The sequence below is a fragment of the Ixodes scapularis genome, unplaced genomic scaffold (genome assembly GCF_016920785.2).
Source record: "Ixodes scapularis isolate PalLabHiFi unplaced genomic scaffold, ASM1692078v2 PGA_scaffold3__209_contigs__length_174095766, whole genome shotgun sequence".
Classification (NCBI taxonomy): domain Eukaryota; kingdom Metazoa; phylum Arthropoda; class Arachnida; order Ixodida; family Ixodidae; genus Ixodes; species Ixodes scapularis.
In genome coordinates, this window is record NW_024609868.1 from 85060768 (window position 1) to 85081386 (window position 20619).

Sequence of the window (20619 nt, forward strand, 5' to 3'; positions counted from 1 at the left end):
TTTGAGGCGTGTTTTATGGAAAAGGCTTTGTTTGAGTCTTGTTTACAATTTTATTTCATCGCAAATAATATTTGCATCGTTAGTCTGCGTTCTATACGGCACCGCGGCTACTTCCATGCCGTTTGCAGAGACTCTGAAGTCGGGTATCACAGCACGAATAACACGTGTACAAGGCAGCTGGTGTAACAGCAACACTAAGAAAATCAAAACAAGAAAAAAAAAATCAAAACCCATTCTTCCGCGGCCATGACATGCAGATCGATTACATGTCATATGCATTTCGGCGCAATACGTCCTTAAGCCGGACCGTCACGGCTGGAAACACTGGCGCTTCGATATTATTATTATTTTTTTTTTTTTGTATAGTCCCGTTTACAAGCGCAACGATTGTTATCCAAGAATCGGAGAATGAAAGTACCGCAACCCTCTGCATCAACGAAAAAAAAAAAAAAAAGAATAGAAGCGTTGCGGGTGTGGCAACGATAGACGCATATCAATATTCACAAGTATTTTCATCTAAAACTAACAAAAAGCTCCATTCAACAAAAACCGCCCACCCTCCCCCCCTCCCCCCGAAAAAAGCTTAAACATTATTTGTACATTTGTTTTAGGACAGCGAGTCATATATTACATATAAACTGGACTGAAGGGTTTACGCAAGTGTTTTGGGCCTCCATGAGCCAGCACACATATGAATTCTATCTTATAAATATATGTGTATCTTCCTTCGTTGAGTTTCTTTCTCCATATAGTACGCATAAAGTACCGAATGCAAGTCCGGCCGTTGCATTTTGATATCCGTTTCTTTGTCAGGTTGCAGCTGTGAACACCCGCCCAGGTATAGCCATATCGCCCGGCGACGGATTTGCATTGTCGCGGAAAGCGCAAACGGGAATCGTCCGGCAGTTCACACAGAAGGCGCCATGCATCATGATGTCACTGCAGGAGCGTGCTGCTGCGATCTATAACGCCGTGATTATTATATTTGTTTTCCGAGAGAAAGCGAGCTTGCTACAAAGAGTTCATAATCCCTCCGGACGGGCATACGCGACGCCGTATGAGAGCGCAGATAAACGAGTTATCGCAGAGTATGTAGGACCGTTAAATTAGACAGACAAGAATACGATCCCCAACGGAACGAAAGAGCGAAACTGTGTTTCAACGGGTTGATCAGATGGCGCGGAAATTTGTACAACACGCGGCTTTCTACAGCGTGTCGACGAGAAGGAGAAGAGGTGAGACACGGTTTCGGGAATCGTCGCTTATAGTTCATCTGTAGAGTCCCTAAAGCGTCTATATATTCTATACGCTCAGAGTACCGGCACTCAGTTCCCTACTGGTAGGCGCCGCGCTTTTGGAGCTGACTGCATAGAGGATGGGCGATAGCGATCTGTTCTGAAAATGCGCTTTCCTTCATACACCACATACTGGATACAAACAAGCACACGTTTGCCCACACCGGGCGTGGACAATGCGCCACGGGCAGAAACCAGATTTGACTGAAGCGAAGATTCTGCGCATGCGCTGTGCCGACAGCAGCGCCACCACAGTGTCGTGACGTAAGAGAGCTCTATATACCCTGTCGGAAAGCTCCCAGAATACTGCTTTGTTCCGCCGCGGCCTGTTTTAATATTACCGGAGCACGGAAAGGCGTTTCCAGCGATTTCAGACAAAGCTCGGAAAACCGGCAAGAACGATTTTAAGCACAAAAATTGGCTGGAGTGTCGATACTTTAAAGCGTATATATATATTGGAAAGGGGGTCGCTTGGGAAAGGGGAGGGGGTAATCTCATATTTAAATATGACCGGAACGCGATATTAAGATATATATATATATATATATATACAGTGTCCAGCATTTTGAAAGCCCATTCGGTGATCGTTTCGGGCGGCTGAGTAGGATCTGCTTTGATCAGGCCCAGATTGCTTGGCGTGGGGAACTAAATTAACTTTCCTTCTACTTCCATCTAAAGAGCAAACAAATTGAAGTGTCAATGCGGCCACCGTAGTGCGCGTACTGCCGCAAAAACTGTCTAGGCGAATGAGTCTCCGTGTCGTTGAAGACTGTACCGAACTAACTCGTTAGACTACCGCACATTGCGAGGAGGGCGGGACAAGCACCTCTTCACAAGGACCTCCATTCTTTACACTTTAGCGGAGCAAACTCTGGAGAGACGGATAGGGAGAAAATCGGAAATCGTGGCGAGCAGAGAGTTTTGTGGGAGGAGCTAACCTACAACACACTTGGATTTGCGACTTTGGTTTGCGGTTGGTTTGCGCTATTTAATTCTATACGAAGGTGATCGTAAAACGGTAACACCAGTCGCGTTTGTTCCTGCTTTCTATCCACGTGCGCCGCCGCCGGGTGAACGCGTCCATTAAATTATCCGAAGCGCCCAGATTTGATTATCTCGTCGCTTAGAGTCCGGTTGTTAATCAACACCGGTTATTCCACTCGGAACATCCCCAGCGGAAACGAACTCATAAAGTGCGCGTGTTATCGAAGTCTGCGTCTCTAATTCCGATAAGCCCTGTCAGTTTTGTGATGAATGATTTAAACATCGCCGCAGGGAGGATGCTTTGTTATCTTGCTCGTATATGGCGCGTTTCGTAGTTTGCTACGACAGATGTAATGAATGATAATTAAAATTGCTCCCGGCCATGGGGGTATTTGATTAGATGATTCGATTGCACGAGTAAAAAGGCAATAATTAAACTCTCTTAAAAAATGAGACCTTTTTTATTCGGGTTCTTTTAGTTGGTTACGTCACGCGGTTATAGCCTTTCGTTGACATGTATTCACGCTTTAATAAATGAAACACCTGTTGCTTAAAATGTTCGCTGTGGCTAGCGTTACGTCCGGACGGAGCACTGAAACGCGTATACCTAACCCTCCCCCCCACCCTCCTTTCTCTCCCCCGTGTACCTATAGGGAAGGCGGAGATTTGGACGTAACTTGGGTTACGTCGGACGTAACGCGAGACACTTCGTAAAAATGTTCACTACCAAATTAAGTAGCATTACTTTTATCTCTGTTTTTCTCCTATTCACTTCAGCTAAATTACCTAGAGTGGTAATCATAAGGAATAATTTTATTCTATGGAAAGACATTTATATAGCTTCCCCCCCCCCCCCCCCAACACTCTCTCCCCGAAGGAAATGACAACCATAATTTAATATCTTCAAAATAGGCGAATGATTTTTTAGAATAATGCAGAATATAATCGATACAGCATTTACAAATTTATTGCGTTACTTTGATAACTGACAGATTAAGAAATGCAGGGCTTAATGCTCAGCCTTTCCTTCGCCGTGATTCGTACATCCGCGTTCTTATCGTCGCAGTCTGATTGGCTGCACAGTGGTAATAAAATGCCTTTCCACGCCCTCCTTTTCTTCAGCTGTCAGCCATTTCCAAAAATGGTGCGCACGCGGAGAATTTGAACTTTTGAGACAACAGCCACCGTCAGTTTCACCGATTCCAGAAATACTAAAACTGCGTACAGCGTGTATACATTTACAGGGCACCTTTTGTTAGAGGGCGCATTTCTGGAAGTAGCAGCAGCAGCAGTAGTATTCGTTCATTTGCTCTAGATGATACAGGGTAATCAAGCTAATGACGTAGCACCGAATTCTACACCACACTGGAATAGTAGCGCATTGCAAGCATAAGTACACGCCCTCGTCACTGACCACGGTGACGCGCCTTTAACACAGGTCTTTCGATTTCTGCGTATTTATGGGCAGCTTTCTGTGTCCACTCCAGTTTAGTTCTAGATTTTCACGACACGTAGCGCACCAACCTTAAAGAAATTAAAGTTCCTCTATCCTAGGCAAAGTGGCACCATTCATTGTTACAGAAATGCTCGAGACACGTGCCACGCGCCACTTCTGGGAAGAACACGGCGTCTGAAATCTAGCTTACTGTTGCGCTATGCCGTCCTGATCTTCCCAAGGGCTGTACATTGCATGTGCCACGTGCATCGACGCACCTTGCGCTTTTTTTGATACATTAAGGGGCTTTAAAAGAAACCTGGAAAGGAAAAGCGTGAAGCGCGCGCTCCCAAGCCCGAGCTTGCGAGAGTGAGATTTGGGGGGCTGCGACTGCTGGTACTGCGTCGGCGACAGACTGCATCTGCGTCTGCCTTTTTCTCGGCGCGCACTAACGGCGATACCCCTTCGTCGTTTTCAGGCAATGGCCGGAATACACAACATAACGCGCAACCGCGAGGAGCCGGTGCGCTCGCGATTCCACCGCAGAAGAAAAGAAAGAAGCTGCTTCTCTTTTAAATAGACCCCCCTGAAGAAGGTGCCGAGCCGGCACCGAAACGTTCGGACCCTACGATCTTTTAGGGATTGGTTGGCGTTTGCCCTTTATTTATAACGTTTAACCCAACCAGGCAGACGTCTGCCGAAATGTTCACCTTCAAGATGATCTCTCCCACGGGAGCGGCGGTTCGGTTCGGTGGTCAATATTGTGCGGGCAATAAGACAAATCTCATTGTTCTCATATTAGAATGCGCGGTCAGTAACGTGTGCGTGACACTTTTTTTTTAATAATACTCTACTTAAGTAGTTATTTAAAAAAAATGAAGCATAACGTTTTAGAAGAGGTAGGGGTTTAAACAACTAACCCGCTGTTGAAATTACAATAAAAAGCGAGAAACTGTAATGGCTGAAAGAGTAGTCAGATGTATTTAAAAATAGGAGCAAAGCAAGATGACTGTCAATGACAATGACCGGGATGTCAATACGAACGCTGCCGGTCTCAATTTTTTTATGCTAAAAGCAATAAAACAGGATAGTACACTCTAAAAAAAGGTCTGTGCGTCTACTTTCACGCACAACACTCGGAGAGCCAATCAGCGCAACTTACGGAGGCAGCTCAGCGAATGACGATGCCTAAACATCTGTTTAGACCAGAAAACGCTGTCTGAGTTGTGACATTAAGCAATGCAAAACGTCACGCTTGTATTGCTTAATGTCACAACTCAGTCTGCGTCTTTTGGTCTAAACCTATGTTTCAGCATCGTCATTCGCTGAACTGTCTCTGTAAGTTACGCTGACTGGCTCTCCGAGTGTTGTGCGGGAAAGTAGACGCACGGTATTTTTTTTTTAGAGTGTAGGACTTCGGCTGAAGGTATATAGCTGTTGAACTCAACTGCCAATAATAAAATAAATGTTATTTAGAAGACAATCCATGAACAGGTCAGCGAATTTTCTTGGCATATAGCTCGAACGTTTCTGCTAGCAGGAATGGTGAAAAGCACGAGAAATTTTGGCCCGTTTTACTTCCACGAATTTGTTCGTGCTCACTGGACGAAGCAGTCGAGGCTGTTCAACCCCATTGGTGAAAATAAGTTTGGGAAACACGAAGGAAAAGTCAAAATAAAAGATTATAGGCTTATCTTTTGTATGTTTGTGGCCACGCCAAATTTATATCTGATTTAATAGATGCATGAACATGCGCTATTCTTAGATCTAAAAAAAAAAAAATAGGTGGGCGTGAAAAAGAAGTTGAGGGTACAGAGCACGCGATCTCGTGAATTCCGAGTTCTATTGTGCGAGCTTCCGTCCTGGTTAACGAGATAATACGCGCTGACTTAGCCAACATTTTCACGGAATGAGTAAACGACCCGTTGCTTTACCAACCGAGCTTTCGCTGCGGTAACGGCACACGTACCCGCACGCGTGCTTATGACGCTGCTGTAGATGTAAAACATGACTAGTATAGATCGTGACATCTTTTTGCTCCTTTGTCCTAAAAAACAAATATCACAATGTAAAATGCACCAATGTGATGCTAACTCGCTCCGGGACTGTATAAAATAGCGCTGCAGCTCTGTTCCTTTGTTTTTGTTGCTTGCAAATGAAGCATTCTAGTATTACTAATGTCACTACAAATTATGTAATGAAAAAGTATGTTCGAAAGTGATTGAATTGCATTTCTAAGTAATTTGTATTCTATAAATATATTTTGCAGGGAAAGTAACTCGAGTAGTACACTAAATACATTCTGAACCAGGTATTTAGCAAATTATGTTAGATACAACTGTTGGGTATCTTGTACAACACTGCTCCAAAGCCACACGCAAAAATAAAACGTGTTGATCCCCATCGCCCATTGGCAGACCCGCAATTTAGCAAAAGCGATTCTGGAGCGCGACAAAGCGACGCTTGGAAATCAAGCGCTCTCACAATATCTCTAATTCCTCTTCTCCTGCTCTATGCCATCACTCGTTCAATTATTACCTAAGGTTCATAACTTACAAAACACGCATTTGATTTTTTTCTCTCTCCACGAAATGGCAGTCGCAGGAAACATTATAGAAAAACGAACATGCTTCACACCCTCAACTCGGAGCCAGAACAAGCGGCCACATATTCCGGTGCCGATTATTTGCCGCCAATGTCCATCACCATAGCCCCGACAGGGTGCCCCGCGCTGGGGTTGGCAAAGCACAGTGCACGCGCCGAAATTCACACATTGTTAGGATTCGGCAATTTCCGTCATTGCAGCGATTGAGAGCTAGAAACTACCCGAATGTCTGCCGAGGCATTGATTGTCACGAGCCCAAATCGAGTGCTCAAGTGTGCTCGTGTCTAATCTGTGGCCGCATTTAAATATTGTCACAATGTGAAAACCCCCAAGTTACAATTAACAATGCGATCGCCATGTATGCGCGGAAAAGGTAATCTTACAGGGTCTAACACAGGAAAAGGTCTCGAGGAGCAAAAAGTATCTACGAAATGATACTCTAGATAAAAAAATAGTAAATTTTTTATCTAGAGACGTGATGTGAGTCCTGCGCTACTACCACAATTCTCGTGAATATTACGTTTCTTCATTTTGGTGGAAGGATATTCAAGATATCGCGAAGCAATATCTTGAATATCCTTCTACCACAATGAAGAGACGGTGCGAAGTGCTTGAATATCCTTCCACCACAATGAAGAGACGGTGCGAAGTGCTTATGGACAAGAAAGCTGGGGATGTTCCCACGAGTCTCATGTTCCTCGTAGACAATTTGATTTTTATGGCACATTGTTGTTGCGTCCTCCTATTAGCATTTTGATTTGTTGATGGCGGAAGCGTGCATTGCGCAACTGAACCGCTACTACCTTCTGTACCAATCCGCAGTAGAATGATAGAAGAAAGAAAACAATTATATGTAGAGCCGCTGGGAGCCTCAGAAACGCGGGGCTTGATCCGTCCCAAGCATTTTGGTATCAGTCGGCAGCCCAGGCCAGAGCGGTTTTAGCCAATAAGAACCCGGCTGAACAAATCATCGTACAACAGGCGTTAACGCAGTAAGCTACACCGCGCGGTTATTACGTTTTTGACGAATATAGCATTGAATAACTAATAAATGCACAACCCTCTAGTGGAAAACGTTGAATGAATGAATATGTTAATCCAGAAGGGAGATGAATTAATACCATCACTTAGAATAATCAAAGCCACGCGCACTGGAATTTCGACGTCATCGTAGCGAGATCCAGCGAAGACGCGGATTCGATACTAGCGCTGCTTCAGTGTTCGGCTGGGCCTCATGTCCAATCAACGATTGGAAGGACGCTCGGCATCGGGCTCGGCACCATTGGACTGTGATGACGTTTCACGGAAGAAAAGTAGGGGCGTTTGGAAGCCTTCATTATTCTAGATGGTGTTGTATGAACACGTCAATGTCACGACGGACGGACAAGCTATATACGGGTAGAAATCGAGGGAGAGGAGGGGATATGAGCGCGTGATGTCGCCGGAACACGGAGCTCTGGTTGGAACTGTTAGTGACGCAAAGCTATAGCTGCATTTGGCCCCACTCACTCTTCGAACGCGTTCGTACGCCGGACGCCAAACAACAGACGCCGGCGTTTGGCGTTGGAACGTGCTCGGAGAGTGCATGGGGAGCGCAAGTTCGTCTGCTTCTTTTGCAGAGGTTGGGATGGCGTCAGAACGCCGAGCTTTCATTGCTTCTGAATGAAGGATAGCGGGTAGACCTCAAAGCCGCTTGCTTTGATGTGTACCCACTATTCTTTAATCAGAGCCAATCGGAGATCGGCGTCTTTCTGACGGCACCGCAACTCCTGAGCAAGAAGCAGACGACTTGTTCTCCGCATAGAGACAAAGGCTTTGCGACTAGACCCACTGATCATTGCACCGAGCTAGAGCTGCTCTGACGTCCTCGCCCACTCCCGTCTCCTCCTCTCCCAGGGTTTCTACCCGGAGAATAAAGTACAATAGATGGTCGTCCACGTCTGCTTTGCCAGAGTTGCGGATTGTGTGGTGCGCACTCGGCGCGCACTATGTATATATATATATACGACCTCCATTAATGCGAGTCTGCGTCGTATATGTCGTCACTTTAGAAGTTTTCTTTTCTTTTTTTTATTAAAGGCGTTTTTTTTTGTGTGTGTGTGTTTTTGCTTGCTGGAGACTCGCGTAATGAGGATGCGACCCAGGGTTCGGGACATCGCGCTCAAGACACGTACACATTTGCGTCGGTTGGGAACGGTTGTTGGCCAAGACCGAGTAAACGATCCCTTATATCGTTTGAAGAGATGACAGCGAGACTGTCTGAAGAGGCTATATATCTATTCTAGCGGCATATCTTATAAGAAAGTACGAGTGAGGGAACCTAAGTGACTCATACGTATCCCCTCAACCTGTGTTTGCCTTTGTTATCATCGTCTAAATTTCTTCTCTTATTTTTGTGCTTTTGTACAATACACAATTGTTCTCAATACTCGTATACCTTATAATCAAGCGAAGCAAGTTTAAGCAACTCAGGCGGAGCTGTTGCGACGCTGCCATTGCGGCTTAATGTTTTAGCTGGAAGGCGTGACCCTTTAACAACTTTTGTTTGTTTGCTATTTGTTTTTACTATATCGACGGCGCAAGCTATATCCGAACGAACACAATGGAAGATAATCCAAGAGAACTTATTGTGCGTAAAACAGTACGAGATGATGAATCAGAACTTAATACAGCTTGTCTTCTTTCAAGAAGCAACGAAGAGGCGCGCGACTCTCTGAGCCGTTCTGTAACGTGTCACATCGGCAGCGTCCTGGAAAGCATGTATAGGCAAGCGCGTTGGGAATTTGTACGTCCCGTTGGTGTTGCCGCCGCTGAGACCGACCAGCTGCTCTTATTCTAGCTGACACAAGCTCCGATCCATGCAATCCATACGACTGTCTACACAGTACAAAGAAAGATGGGCAACGATAATTGAAATTTAAGCAGTGGCTGAAGCGGTTGCACTTGTCCGGCCTGTTGAAGCTGGAGCTCGTGGCTGTCGATAACGCGGGTGTATACAACAACCAAAAATTAAAAACTAAGCTTCCAACATTAAAAAGGCGTAGGCCGTTTCAGAGTCCCAACACTGTATCCAGTTATATAAATCTTTCTTTGAAATGGCAGGAAATGCTTTTTCGTACTCCATAAATGTTGAAACAGTTCGCGACAGAGGAAACCGAAATCGCCTGAGCGTCGTGACACTAAATTTATGTATATAGCTCAGGAAGTCGCATTTTCTCATTGTAACAATCGTCAATGCATATATATATATATATATATATATATATATATATATATATATATATATATATAAATGCTGCTTACATGTTCCGATCTTCATTTTTGTTCATTTTTGTTTATTTTTGATTTCGCAACACCGGAAGAAAAGAAAAACAGAAAAGCATACTTCGTCCTCTGCAATCTTCGTGCTGGTATTTCGGTTTCGCAGGTGAACTTTTTGATATATGCGCAGTGTGATGGGCTGTACTGCAAGGGCGCATTTGTCAGCACTGAGCAGAATATGAGATGTCGTATCGTAGTTGATCAGCGTTTTAACGACCAAGCTTATCAAGCTTCGTCCTCGTACTATGATGGGTAAACGACAGTGCATGGCCTTAACCTACACGCAACACTTTTAGCGTGCAAAAGGTCGTGCTTCTTGTTTGCTGGTAGCTCGCTCCAAACGGCCGTAAGTTATCCAAGGCAGCAACAACACGAGCTCACAAAACGCAGACCTCACAACTTAAGATTGGAACTGCATCCCAACTATGGCGAAAGTGTATATACTTATCCACGTTTGCACTAACAGGCTGTTGAGGGCTACTTTTGCAGTTGCAGAAATTCGCAACACCCCAAAAAATGACTCTCATTTTGTAGTCGAACAATATTAAGTGAAATTGCATTTTATCCACAGTAAGTGGGAATCATAAGCCGTAATCAAACCTGCATTAATTGTTTTTTTTTTTTTTTTATGAAACGCATACGTAATGATACGTATATAAACATGTAATATATATATGAAACGGGTTTGAATGAAGGATTGAAACCGTCCGCTCTGTCGTACAAATTTCAGATCATTCAATCTACCTCATTGTCATATTTCAATGACGACAACGCAACGGACTCACCTGCCCGCAACCGACATTTCACGTGCCAGATTTGGCCTGATGGTTTTTCCGCGTTACCACCAGATCTGCAATTAACCCATTTCGCACCACGGGTCCGTGCAATGATGCGTCTAATACCGGCGTCAGTCAGTCATTTTGTCTAATGGCGAGATTTTTTTTTTCAATACACACTATAACAGTAGCAATCTCCATCATTTATATTGCACATATGACTTCAAAGTTTCACCGTCACGCGATAGGTCGGGTGATTTGATTTTTGGAGATCCAGTCACTGCGAACTATCCACGACGAATGAAATGACCCAAGAGCGACCTAAAAATAAAGTTGCGTTACACTGAAGATTGTGGAATTACGTAAAACGTAACTAATAGATGTCACAAAAAAAAAAAGAAGAGAGAAACTCAGTAGCAGGCTCTCGTGTTACTTAGGGGTTTGGCAACGATTCTCGCTTCAATTTCCGCCGTGTACGATGCTTTCTGCAGCGTTGCTTGAAGTGAATTCCGACCTAATCGAATAGTGCCAAACGCAAAATAATAAAAAAAAATAATAGGGACAGAGTTTAATTATTGAAGCGAGCAATAATGAATACATCTGAAGCACACGCACTTTCACAAAAACTGTTTTAACCCCCCCCCCCCCCCCCCCCCCCCCCATTTTTTCCTCCTTACGGGAGCGAAATATGTTGCCCGCAAGCGTATTCTCTTATAGCGAGCCAGAACAATCCTTGCTTCGTTGAGCGCGCTTCTTGAGATTTAAAGATTTTATTACCTCTACCTATGTCAATGGGTGTACTTTCATTGTTTGTACCAGTGATGTTTGAATGTGTTTTTTCTTTTTATTTCTTTGCTTCTAAAAGAGTACGAAGGGGGATAAGAACTAATACCATGTTAAATAAACAAGTGGTCCAGTGCATCTAGTTTTCCGCAAAGCTTTTTCGGGAGCCTATCACTGCAATCAGGCAACATACAATGCTGTAACACCGAGAACGACGTAGGCACGTGAAACGTCAAGCAGACGAATACAATGTAAGCCTTTTTTTTTTCGGTCTAAACATATTTTCAGCGTCGTCCTTTGCCGAGCTTTGCTGTTTAGATTGCAGCGATTGGCTAGCAAGTGGAAGCGCCACATTTCTTAATGTGTTACAAGGAGAGCTACGAGCATTTATTGAAAGAACCCATTCCAAAGCGTCTCTTTAATGACAATCAAAGATTGCTTTTCTTCTTTAGTTTTTTTTTTCTTTTTTCGGGAAATGTACGAACATATGGTGCCATATGGCACAATCGAATTATTAATTCGCCTCAGAGTCTCGTATACACTTTAAAAGAAGTCTGTGATTTCACTATCCTACAGAACACCAATACAGACAATCACCGCCAACATTAGGAGGATCCTAACGGTCCGCAAAGCTCGGGATATACGATCACACCCCAAAAATGACCAGGGACAATCAGCGAAAGATTGTCCCTTAGCACATCGTGTTTTTTTGTTGTTTTTTTTTTGTTTTTTTAAGAACTTATCGTATTTTGGCTTTCGTTATTCGCTGGGATCCTTCCATTGTTTGCAGTGATTGACTGTCTATCTGCTCTGCAAAAAGTGAAACTTCTCTTAGAGTGTGTTTGCCGAGAAGAACAACGTCGAGCCGAGACCAGTTTACCAACGCGGAGAACCGCCATGTCATTGGGAACTTAGATCGTTTCAATCATCGTGACTAAGCGTTTGGAGCTTTCATTATTTTAGTACGACGTGTTTCGGTATTTCGGTGGTTTCTTGCGCATGTTTGCGTGCGTGCATTCTTAGACTTGCATAAATGACACGTCAGACTTCCTTTTAGACTTCAACGGAACTACTCAAATACTGATTTATAGTTTAATAATTGCTAACAAAAATGCGAGTATACCAAACCTTTTTTCAATGGGAGCTCATCTCGAGAGGCGTTACTCATACCCCTTAGCATTTATGGGTACATGATATCGTGCTCAATATTTATTCGCAAGCTATACCGTAACACATAAGGTGACCTCAATAGTGCCAATTTTTCTATCGAACAATCGCACTTTTCGACATCCGTTTTGATTTCAATATTTGATCAGTTTTGCGAGGGAACTAATCCGACGTTCATTGTGCCCAAACAATATCCATCCGATTGCACAAAGGAGTTAGTTGAAGCATGATCGTGGTAACCCAACTTTCAAATGACAGGTTAGTAAAGATCCTATTTTTATCTCAAGCATTATGCTAACAAAGAATCTCAACCTTTATCGATAAACTGACCTCTAAACTTATACATTGCCGTACCGATGAACAGCATTAAAAAAAAAAAGTAGGACAAATGCTGCAGTTGCGTAGATTTCTTAGTTCTTTTCCGTTTGTTTTCGTTTAACAGATCCAATTATTGCCTGCACTACCGAGTTGCTATGCAGTTGCACAACATTTCGTTTTTTTCAGAGGGATATGTTTTGGTTTCAGCTTTCAGTGACAATATAACAAATAGCGTATCTTACTTCGCTCCCACTAATGTTTCAACCAACGCAACGCTGTGTTTTTGGCGGTAGACGCTAATAACCATTTGTTCCTGACAGTTTTTTCTGAAATAACCGCTTGATGACCGGCTCAAATTTCCTCCAACCGTTACTGCACGCTGAAACGAATAAACAGAACGTTATTTTCGCGAAATAACAGAACTATATATCGCTCAAAGCTGTCACCTCATCACCGGCAAAAAAATAAAAAAAGGTAACGGGCCCACGCAAAAAAGAGACACGTGCCGCGCCGTTCGTTGCTTATTTTCAATCATCCGCAAAGCCACTTTCCGAGCGGAAGTCTGTGTCACAGCGCTCCAACAGCGAACCCGCGGGCGCACTCCTCGACTAAAATGTGTAAAACAACCCTTTTCTGTGTCACTTTTGGATCGCGTGGGAGAGATCGGCACACGTTTTCTATTCCAGGCGCTTCTCCGAGCATCGGCCACTTGTGAACGCGCACGTACAGGTTGCGTTGAATACAATCACGGGCAGGTAGGTAGACTCTATAAAGCTGTCATCGTTGAAGGCTCGGAAATTCAGAATGACAATATACACGCCGCTATACCTCATTTGAAACAAGTCGGAGCGCCGGAGACGCTATGCGGGGCGCAAGTTCGCCCGCTTCTTTTGCACGGGTTGTGGAGAGTCAGAACGCTGAGCTCTGGTTGGTTCTGATTGAGGGATAGTGGAACCAATCAGAGCTCAGCGTCGTTCTGACGTCACGGAAACTCCTCCGCAAGAAGCAGATGACTTGCTTTCCGCATACACCTTCTCAAAAATCGCATTCTGCGCGCTGCCATCGTTGTCGGCTGGGCTGTGGAAGGCCTTCTGAGCATGCGCTGTTGCCTTGTTGTGCGCTATCAAACACTTCGCACGCGTCCGCAGCTCAGTGACTCAGCCTTTTTAGCCCGGGTGATAAGCGATGCAAAGGTCAGACGGAGTCAATCTAGGAGCTCCAAAAGCGCATCGTCACGCAGCTCGTCGTTTCTGCGCTCGCTACTTCCAGCCGAAACCAATCTCGCACAATAAATTCGTCGTAATCTTGCTCTTTTCTTTTTCAGTGCGGGATTGGTATGGCTGGCGATAGCAGACGCAGAAAGACAACGAACGAGCGTCAGCGTCATCATAATACATTTTTTGCGTCGCTTGATTTTTTTCGCTCCATCGGATCGCATAAGCATCGGCTGCTCTCGTAGTTAATATGTGAAACGAAGTGTTCAAACAAGAATGCCGCGCGTCAGTACTTTCATGGATAGCTCTGTGAGGGTAGATCTAAAGTAGTAAGTACCCGGATAGAGCTCAGCATATAATGAGAGAAATAAAATACGAATTACGCCCCAATGACAAAATGAAGTCGGCGGTGCAACATTGGGCAGCATGACGTGGGAAAATGCATTGCGCGGCCATGACGCATCGTTCGATTCATATTTGGGTGAAATATCTAAACCCCATCATCCTTCGATGACCTTTCTTGATAACCGCAGTGATTGGCTCATACATAGCTTTGACGCATCGAGGTATATTTTTTTTTTCAATGTATGCGTCATAAACAAAATTATCAAGTTGTCTGCCTTAGGCACGTGACCGGCACTTACACTTTCATTGAACGTGTAAACAGAAACAAGTATTACGGAGCTCCGACAAAAAATAAATACAGCCAAAAATTTAAATAAAATAGCTAAGTGCATTACCGTAACTGAACACCACGAGATAACAGCATTTAGTAAGGAACACCTGAGCATTCTGTACCTTTCAGTCCCGCAACTCCGGTATGAAATGTTTGCAATACGCACGAGTGTGTATTCTTAATAACCTTATACCTTATAACCGGTGATTAGCACCAACTTCCCAGAAGGAAAAACAAAAAAGAAACAGCAGCGTGGGACTATCGCTAATTTCAGCAGCGCGATATTCCTAACCTTCACGCGCTTTGAGGCCACGAGGATATAACCATGCAGGGAAATGCGTTCCGAACGTTTTCGGCCTCGACGGGTTGGGCAGCGTGTGTGCGCGCTTGTGCGCCGCGATCGTAGCTGGACGATTGTGCTATAAACTACGTATAGACGGGCAGTGGGTGGGTACCGCCGCTATCTCTGTCCGTCGCACAGAGTTCGTTTAATCTCCAATATCCGCAAAATCTCGCATTAGTAATCACGGCGTGTTTCGTGTGACGACTATATACATTGTTTCAGCTTAAAGACCGACGTCCGGTTTGCGCTTTCCACTTTTCCCCCGTTTATTCTTATCCCCCCAGCTACCCAGTCCACCGTTGCCTGTTTCCTCCTCCCCCATAGTGAGGAGGATCTTCTGCGTTGCAGAAGCTCGAGTCTGGCGTCGGCCTTTAAGTCCAGACGCAGCCGTCGTTGCGACATAAAAGGGATCATTCAAGAAGTGTCAAAAGAGCAAGTCACTAGGCCTTTTCTGTTTATGATTCGTTCATCGATAATAGAACACAACAGAAACATAAGAAACACCATGACGGTGCACTTTTCACGCTGCCTGATCGGCTGCATTAGTTCGTAGCGTCGGCTACGTCTGAACTTAGGTTGAAACGATGTGTATAAAGACTGGTTCATTCAGGGTCATTTCCGTGTCGAGTACGACCGACTGAGTGGCGCGTTGCTATGGCAACCGAGGGCAGCACAATATGTTCTAGTTCGAACGCAACTCAACGCAGCTCATAGTTAACGTAAATGACTACCAGGGGCAGTCGTAAGTTAATTTTGAGTGAAAAGAAATTGCCGGAGTATTGCAAGAAGCGCACATGTACATCTAAAGCAGGGTGGTACATTTATAATCATCCTGTATTAAGATTGATATACATACAATATGTCACCGAATAAACTAGGTAATTTTTGTCTTTGTAAACCCGCTTACAAAACACGAATATTTTTTTTTTTCACTATATGGGTTTTGAACTTATAAATGCGGTAATATTAGTGGACTGCACAATCAGCACTCATACTGATACCTGAATTGTCTCGATTACTTGGTGCACACGCGCAAAAAATGTATCAAAGTCGGTTTCGTCACTAACTGGACGACGAGATAACTGCCACATCGATGATAACTATCTTAGAGAAGATGCAGTGTATTTGACTTTGCTCGTTCATTCGATTTCGGTACAAGAGCCACGAAGTGTGAACTGCAGCGGACGACGAAACCTCCCGACCACTGTTCAAAATGATAGCGAACAGGACTCGATTCGACATCTGTCATCATTTTGCACATAACCGGGCGGAGCATGATACTGACGCAACAGGCGCCAATGAAAAGCTTCACCTTTCATTTACTCAAGCTTTAACGGTATAAATTACAAATGTTTGATGGCTTTCTTTAATAAAAAACAGGAACATTTTTTTTCTCCCATTTAATGTTCACCAGTTCTAAGCTTAAACGACTTCGTATGGGGCAGAAGGTCCGGCAATCACACCCCTCTAGCGGTTCACTTCAGCCGTTTAAGAATCAAGTCGGCCGGTACTACTTGTTTGTTTCTGACTTAGCGTTCAGCTGCAGCTCGTGTTCAATTAGTACCGATTGTACACCATGTCCAGGTCGGACATTGAGGCATTGTCCAATTCCTTAATTCGCGCTTGATCGAGGTAGATGACGTAAATGACGCAGTGCAGAAACCTTGTGTTGGGTAAACAGGGAGCTTTGTAGTAAACAGGTTGCACAAAGTGACCCTTGTATAGTTTGACCGCATCGCCAATATAACGCATAAGAGTGATATTTCAATGAAAGCAAATGCGTCAGCTGCTCAGTGAAGTCTAAAATAAGTCTTAAAGAAACTGTATATAAACTCGCATTTCCCTTTAACGTCCGACGTCTTCTCTGCTGAATGAGAATCAGCAACCGGGAACGATGACATCGTCGTGTGCTTTTTCTATATGGTTGTCTAGAACAAACATATGCAGCGAGTTAGCTCATCTTGAGTGTCGTCATATCGTGCAAGGAGTAGCGACAACAGTGCTAAACTTCCGTCTCGCGGGTTCTCGTTGTGCACTGACACGGATCGCGTGTCTATTTTATCTGAATTTGGCCTTCGGAAACTATTGTAGTATTGTTGTGTTTGCAGCGTCGTTTTTGCTGTGAAAGCAGGGCTGCTAAATGCCCTAAGGTTATTTTGAAATTAGCTATTACAGAAACGTGAAAAGTGACGCGATGCTCATACACAGAACAATGGAAACGGCCGCCCAGATGCGTCAATAGGAGCAGAAAAATATTTCAACGAGACCTTCGTTCAAATATATCAAATTCGAACTTGGAGGTGATATCTATCGGCTATTGTAATGTGACGTTTAGATCAATCTTCCCACTTACTCACAGATGCAGGCGCGACGCATTCGGGAAAAGAATGAAATAAAGTGAGAAGCTATATCGTTTCGGCGACTCTATTGTAAAAATAATAAAAGCGCATTACTGAGGCATTCATTAAGGCGTAACATTTCGCCCTAGACTGCACGAAGCTCAAAACAATAAACAAGCGATTTTTATCTCATCGTGGTAGGCTACATCGCCAAAGGTATGATTGGCGTTATATAAACCTATATGAAGCCCAAGTTTCTTGGGGAGAACTTACATTACGAACGTTTAAGAACTTTATTGCACAACGACGGCTCTAAAGACTATAGGTGTCGGCCGGTGAATTAGCAGCAAGCTGCCTGAAGTGAGGTCAAGCGCGCTCATCTGACGAAGGCTACTTATCACCAGGTGTGCTATGTGTATCATCGGTCATTTATGGGTTGCCAGAAGTCCTACGTTGGTTTGGTCATGCAATCTTAAATTTGATTTGATGTCATTAATGAGCTGTTGTAACATCTTGGGATGTGTAACATATAAATCATTGTTGGACAACGCTGCATGTCACGCGTGACGCGGTATCTGTGTAAGTCACTTCATCTTCACTGTATTGCGCATGAAAGCAAATGAGGAGAGTGTTCCGCTGATATGAACCGTAGAAAGAGCCTCCCATTACGAGTAACACGCCAGGACAAACCGATGTGCACCTTCAAACGCGATTCCGCCCCAGCAAACCCTCTGGCAACATCCACGCAGCCACCATGGGGGATTTCACACACGCACTGTGCACATCACGGCACTTACCCCCGAAGCGATGCGTGAGGAACCTCGAGTGTCTGGCCGCCAGAAGCCACGGGTAGAGAGGCTGCGGGTCCCTAGACACCATGAACGGTCCACCGGGTCCCACGAGGTGTCCCAACCCGTGCGGAGGATGGTGCATCGTCGGCGGGCCCGCTGCGGACCCCAAGTACGGCGACCTGGAGAGCTGATGCTGCTGCTGCTGCTGGTGATGGTGATGCTGCTCGGCGACCATGGCCGCGTAAGCGGCCGCCAGCGGTGGGAACGTGGCCATAGGCACGGCCACACCGCCGGGCGGCCGCGGGGAGTCTGCCGTGCTCGAGGACAGGTCCTCGTGGTCGCGGTGGTGGTGTCCATGGTGGTGGTGGTGGTCGTCGATGTCCTTACCCACGATGGACTCTATGGAGAACCCAAGTTTCGGCTTGGGGGCCGCTGTAGGCATCATGGTTTCCGGGGGAGACACCATGCCAGGGGTCGAGGCTGGGGTTGGGGGAGGGGGGCAGGTGGTGTCGGCGGGGGCCAGCAGAAACGCGTCTCCTCTACCGCATGGGTCGTCGTCGCGGTGCTGCCGCGCGCGGGAAGGACGGTTACTCCAACGGGTCAGGGTGCGGGGAGCGGCGTCGACACCGGCGACACTGACACCAACAACATCCTCGGGCACTCGATGTCGCGACGGCGGCTGCGGTGTCTCGATGAGCGTGGATGGGGGCCGCTCATGCGGCAGCGTCGGCGAGCACAGGCGAACAGAACTGCGTCCGGGGGATGTCGTGGAGCGGCTGCCGACGCGATCGCCGTGGAGCGGAGGACGGCCGGGGAGGGGCCTCGGAGGTGGGAGGACTCGTGCCGTCGATTCAGGGGCGGGTACTCCTCCTACGGGACGAAGCTGCCACCGCGAGGCACGAGGTCGCCCGCTTCCACGGCGGTGTGTTTTGGCCGCTGTTGAGAGGGAAGAGCGCTCGCGCCATCTCTGAGCGTCCCGCGGAAACGTTGCTACCTGCTGCTGCTGCTGCTGCTGGCGTGCGTCGTTCCACTCGAATTCCACGAAGCTCTCGAGCTAATTTGGCCGCTCCGGGAGGATGGATGTGTTGCTCGGAAGCAATTTACCTCGAGAGCTTGTGCAGGCTTTCGACGAGCGTTTCGAGTCTTTTTCAGGATGAGTTTCCGTCTCTTGGCGCTCATTCTCCCCAGATATAAACGGTATATGTTTTCATCCAGCGAAGCTTTCTGTTTCGAGAGTGGAGTAAATGTACTGTCCACCCGTTTAAAGTTCAAGCCACTGCATCGTGCACATAGTTTCACTAAATCGACCAACGCGGCGCTACTCTTAATTTAGGTATTTAACGTGCATCGCGCGGCATGTGGGCCTTTAGAAGACGAAAGCTGCCCGTCTCAAAACCGGCGGAATTACAATTTGAAGTCACACGAAAGAGTGGCTCTGACAAACGATAACGTGTATTAGAGATAGGAAGGTGTCCCGAGGTAAGGATGCGGATGCTACCCAGAAACGATTTTACTTCGGTTCAGAACGAGCTCTCCGGAAGAATGATGAAGTTGGTAAAATATATTGTGCTTTCGGACATCAGTGGTGATACCATGTATGACAGGTCGAATGGTTAAGAGATTGAATGCTGATTACCAAAGGTTTCTAGGTTTCATCACTCATAACAGAATATCCCAAGCTGAGGTAATTATTTGTAGGCATTGAGGTGATTTACTGACTTTCAAAGTAGCGCTAAAGTCGAGGACAAGTGGAAGACACAGACACGGACAGGCGCTGACTCACAACTGATATTTAGTGAAAAATAAAATGAAGATAAAGCAGAGGTGCAAGGACTAATACGAAATGAAAAAGAAGACTAATCAAAACGAAAGAAAGCAACAATTATTTTTGACTTCAAAATTAAGAAATAAAAAAAAAGTACGGTGAAAATTAAAAATTTACACCAAGAAATGCCAATGAAAACCTACTCCAATTAAATGAAATAAAGAAAAAGAAAGAGGAAGAAGAGGACTCTGAACATTAATCTAGTTAAACGAAGATCTCGCACAAAATATTGTAAGTAAAAGGAAGATAAAGCTACCGACGGTGCACTGATGCATGTATCCCCTTTAGCTGCTATGACTTGCGCCTCATAAATTTCTCTTGTTCTTTGATCACTGAACTTCCTTAGAATTTTTGTTCGATGGAATACGGGAGTACACTTGCAATCTCGCACGTGTAGAGCAAGATGTCCCGCCGGTGAAAACTTAAGAGACAGTGCATGCTCTCGCAATCTCATGTTCACACACCGGCCAGTCTGACCCACGTACACCTTCCCACACGAGAATAAAATCTCGTATACTACGCCTCTAAGGCAGTTCACAAGCTTATTAACATGCTTGACATCGCATTTGTCCTGTTTGTCGTGTTGAGAATTGATTTTCGGATACAACCTTTTCAACTTGTCAGGTGCAGAAAGCATCTGACGGCACCGGAAGGCCACAAACTAATTGTGACCTTCCGGTAGAATCATTTCTAGAGCTCTTAAGGTTCTACTTATCATCCACTGTAGTCACGTTTAAAAACAAGAAC

General features: G+C 45.3%; 1 protein-coding gene across 1 annotated transcript in view; it reads right to left on the reverse strand.

Annotated features, from left to right (window-relative positions):
* Positions 1-18513, reverse strand: part of LOC8040230 (homeobox protein EMX1) — a 112907-nt gene extending 94394 nt beyond the window's left edge. Inside the window, exon 1 of the mRNA XM_029968530.4 lies at positions 18054-18513. Within this exon, the coding sequence (XP_029824390.3) occupies positions 18054-18513 (460 nt within the window). The remainder of the gene's footprint in view (positions 1-18053) is intronic.
* Positions 18514-20619: the final 2106 nt, after the last annotated feature.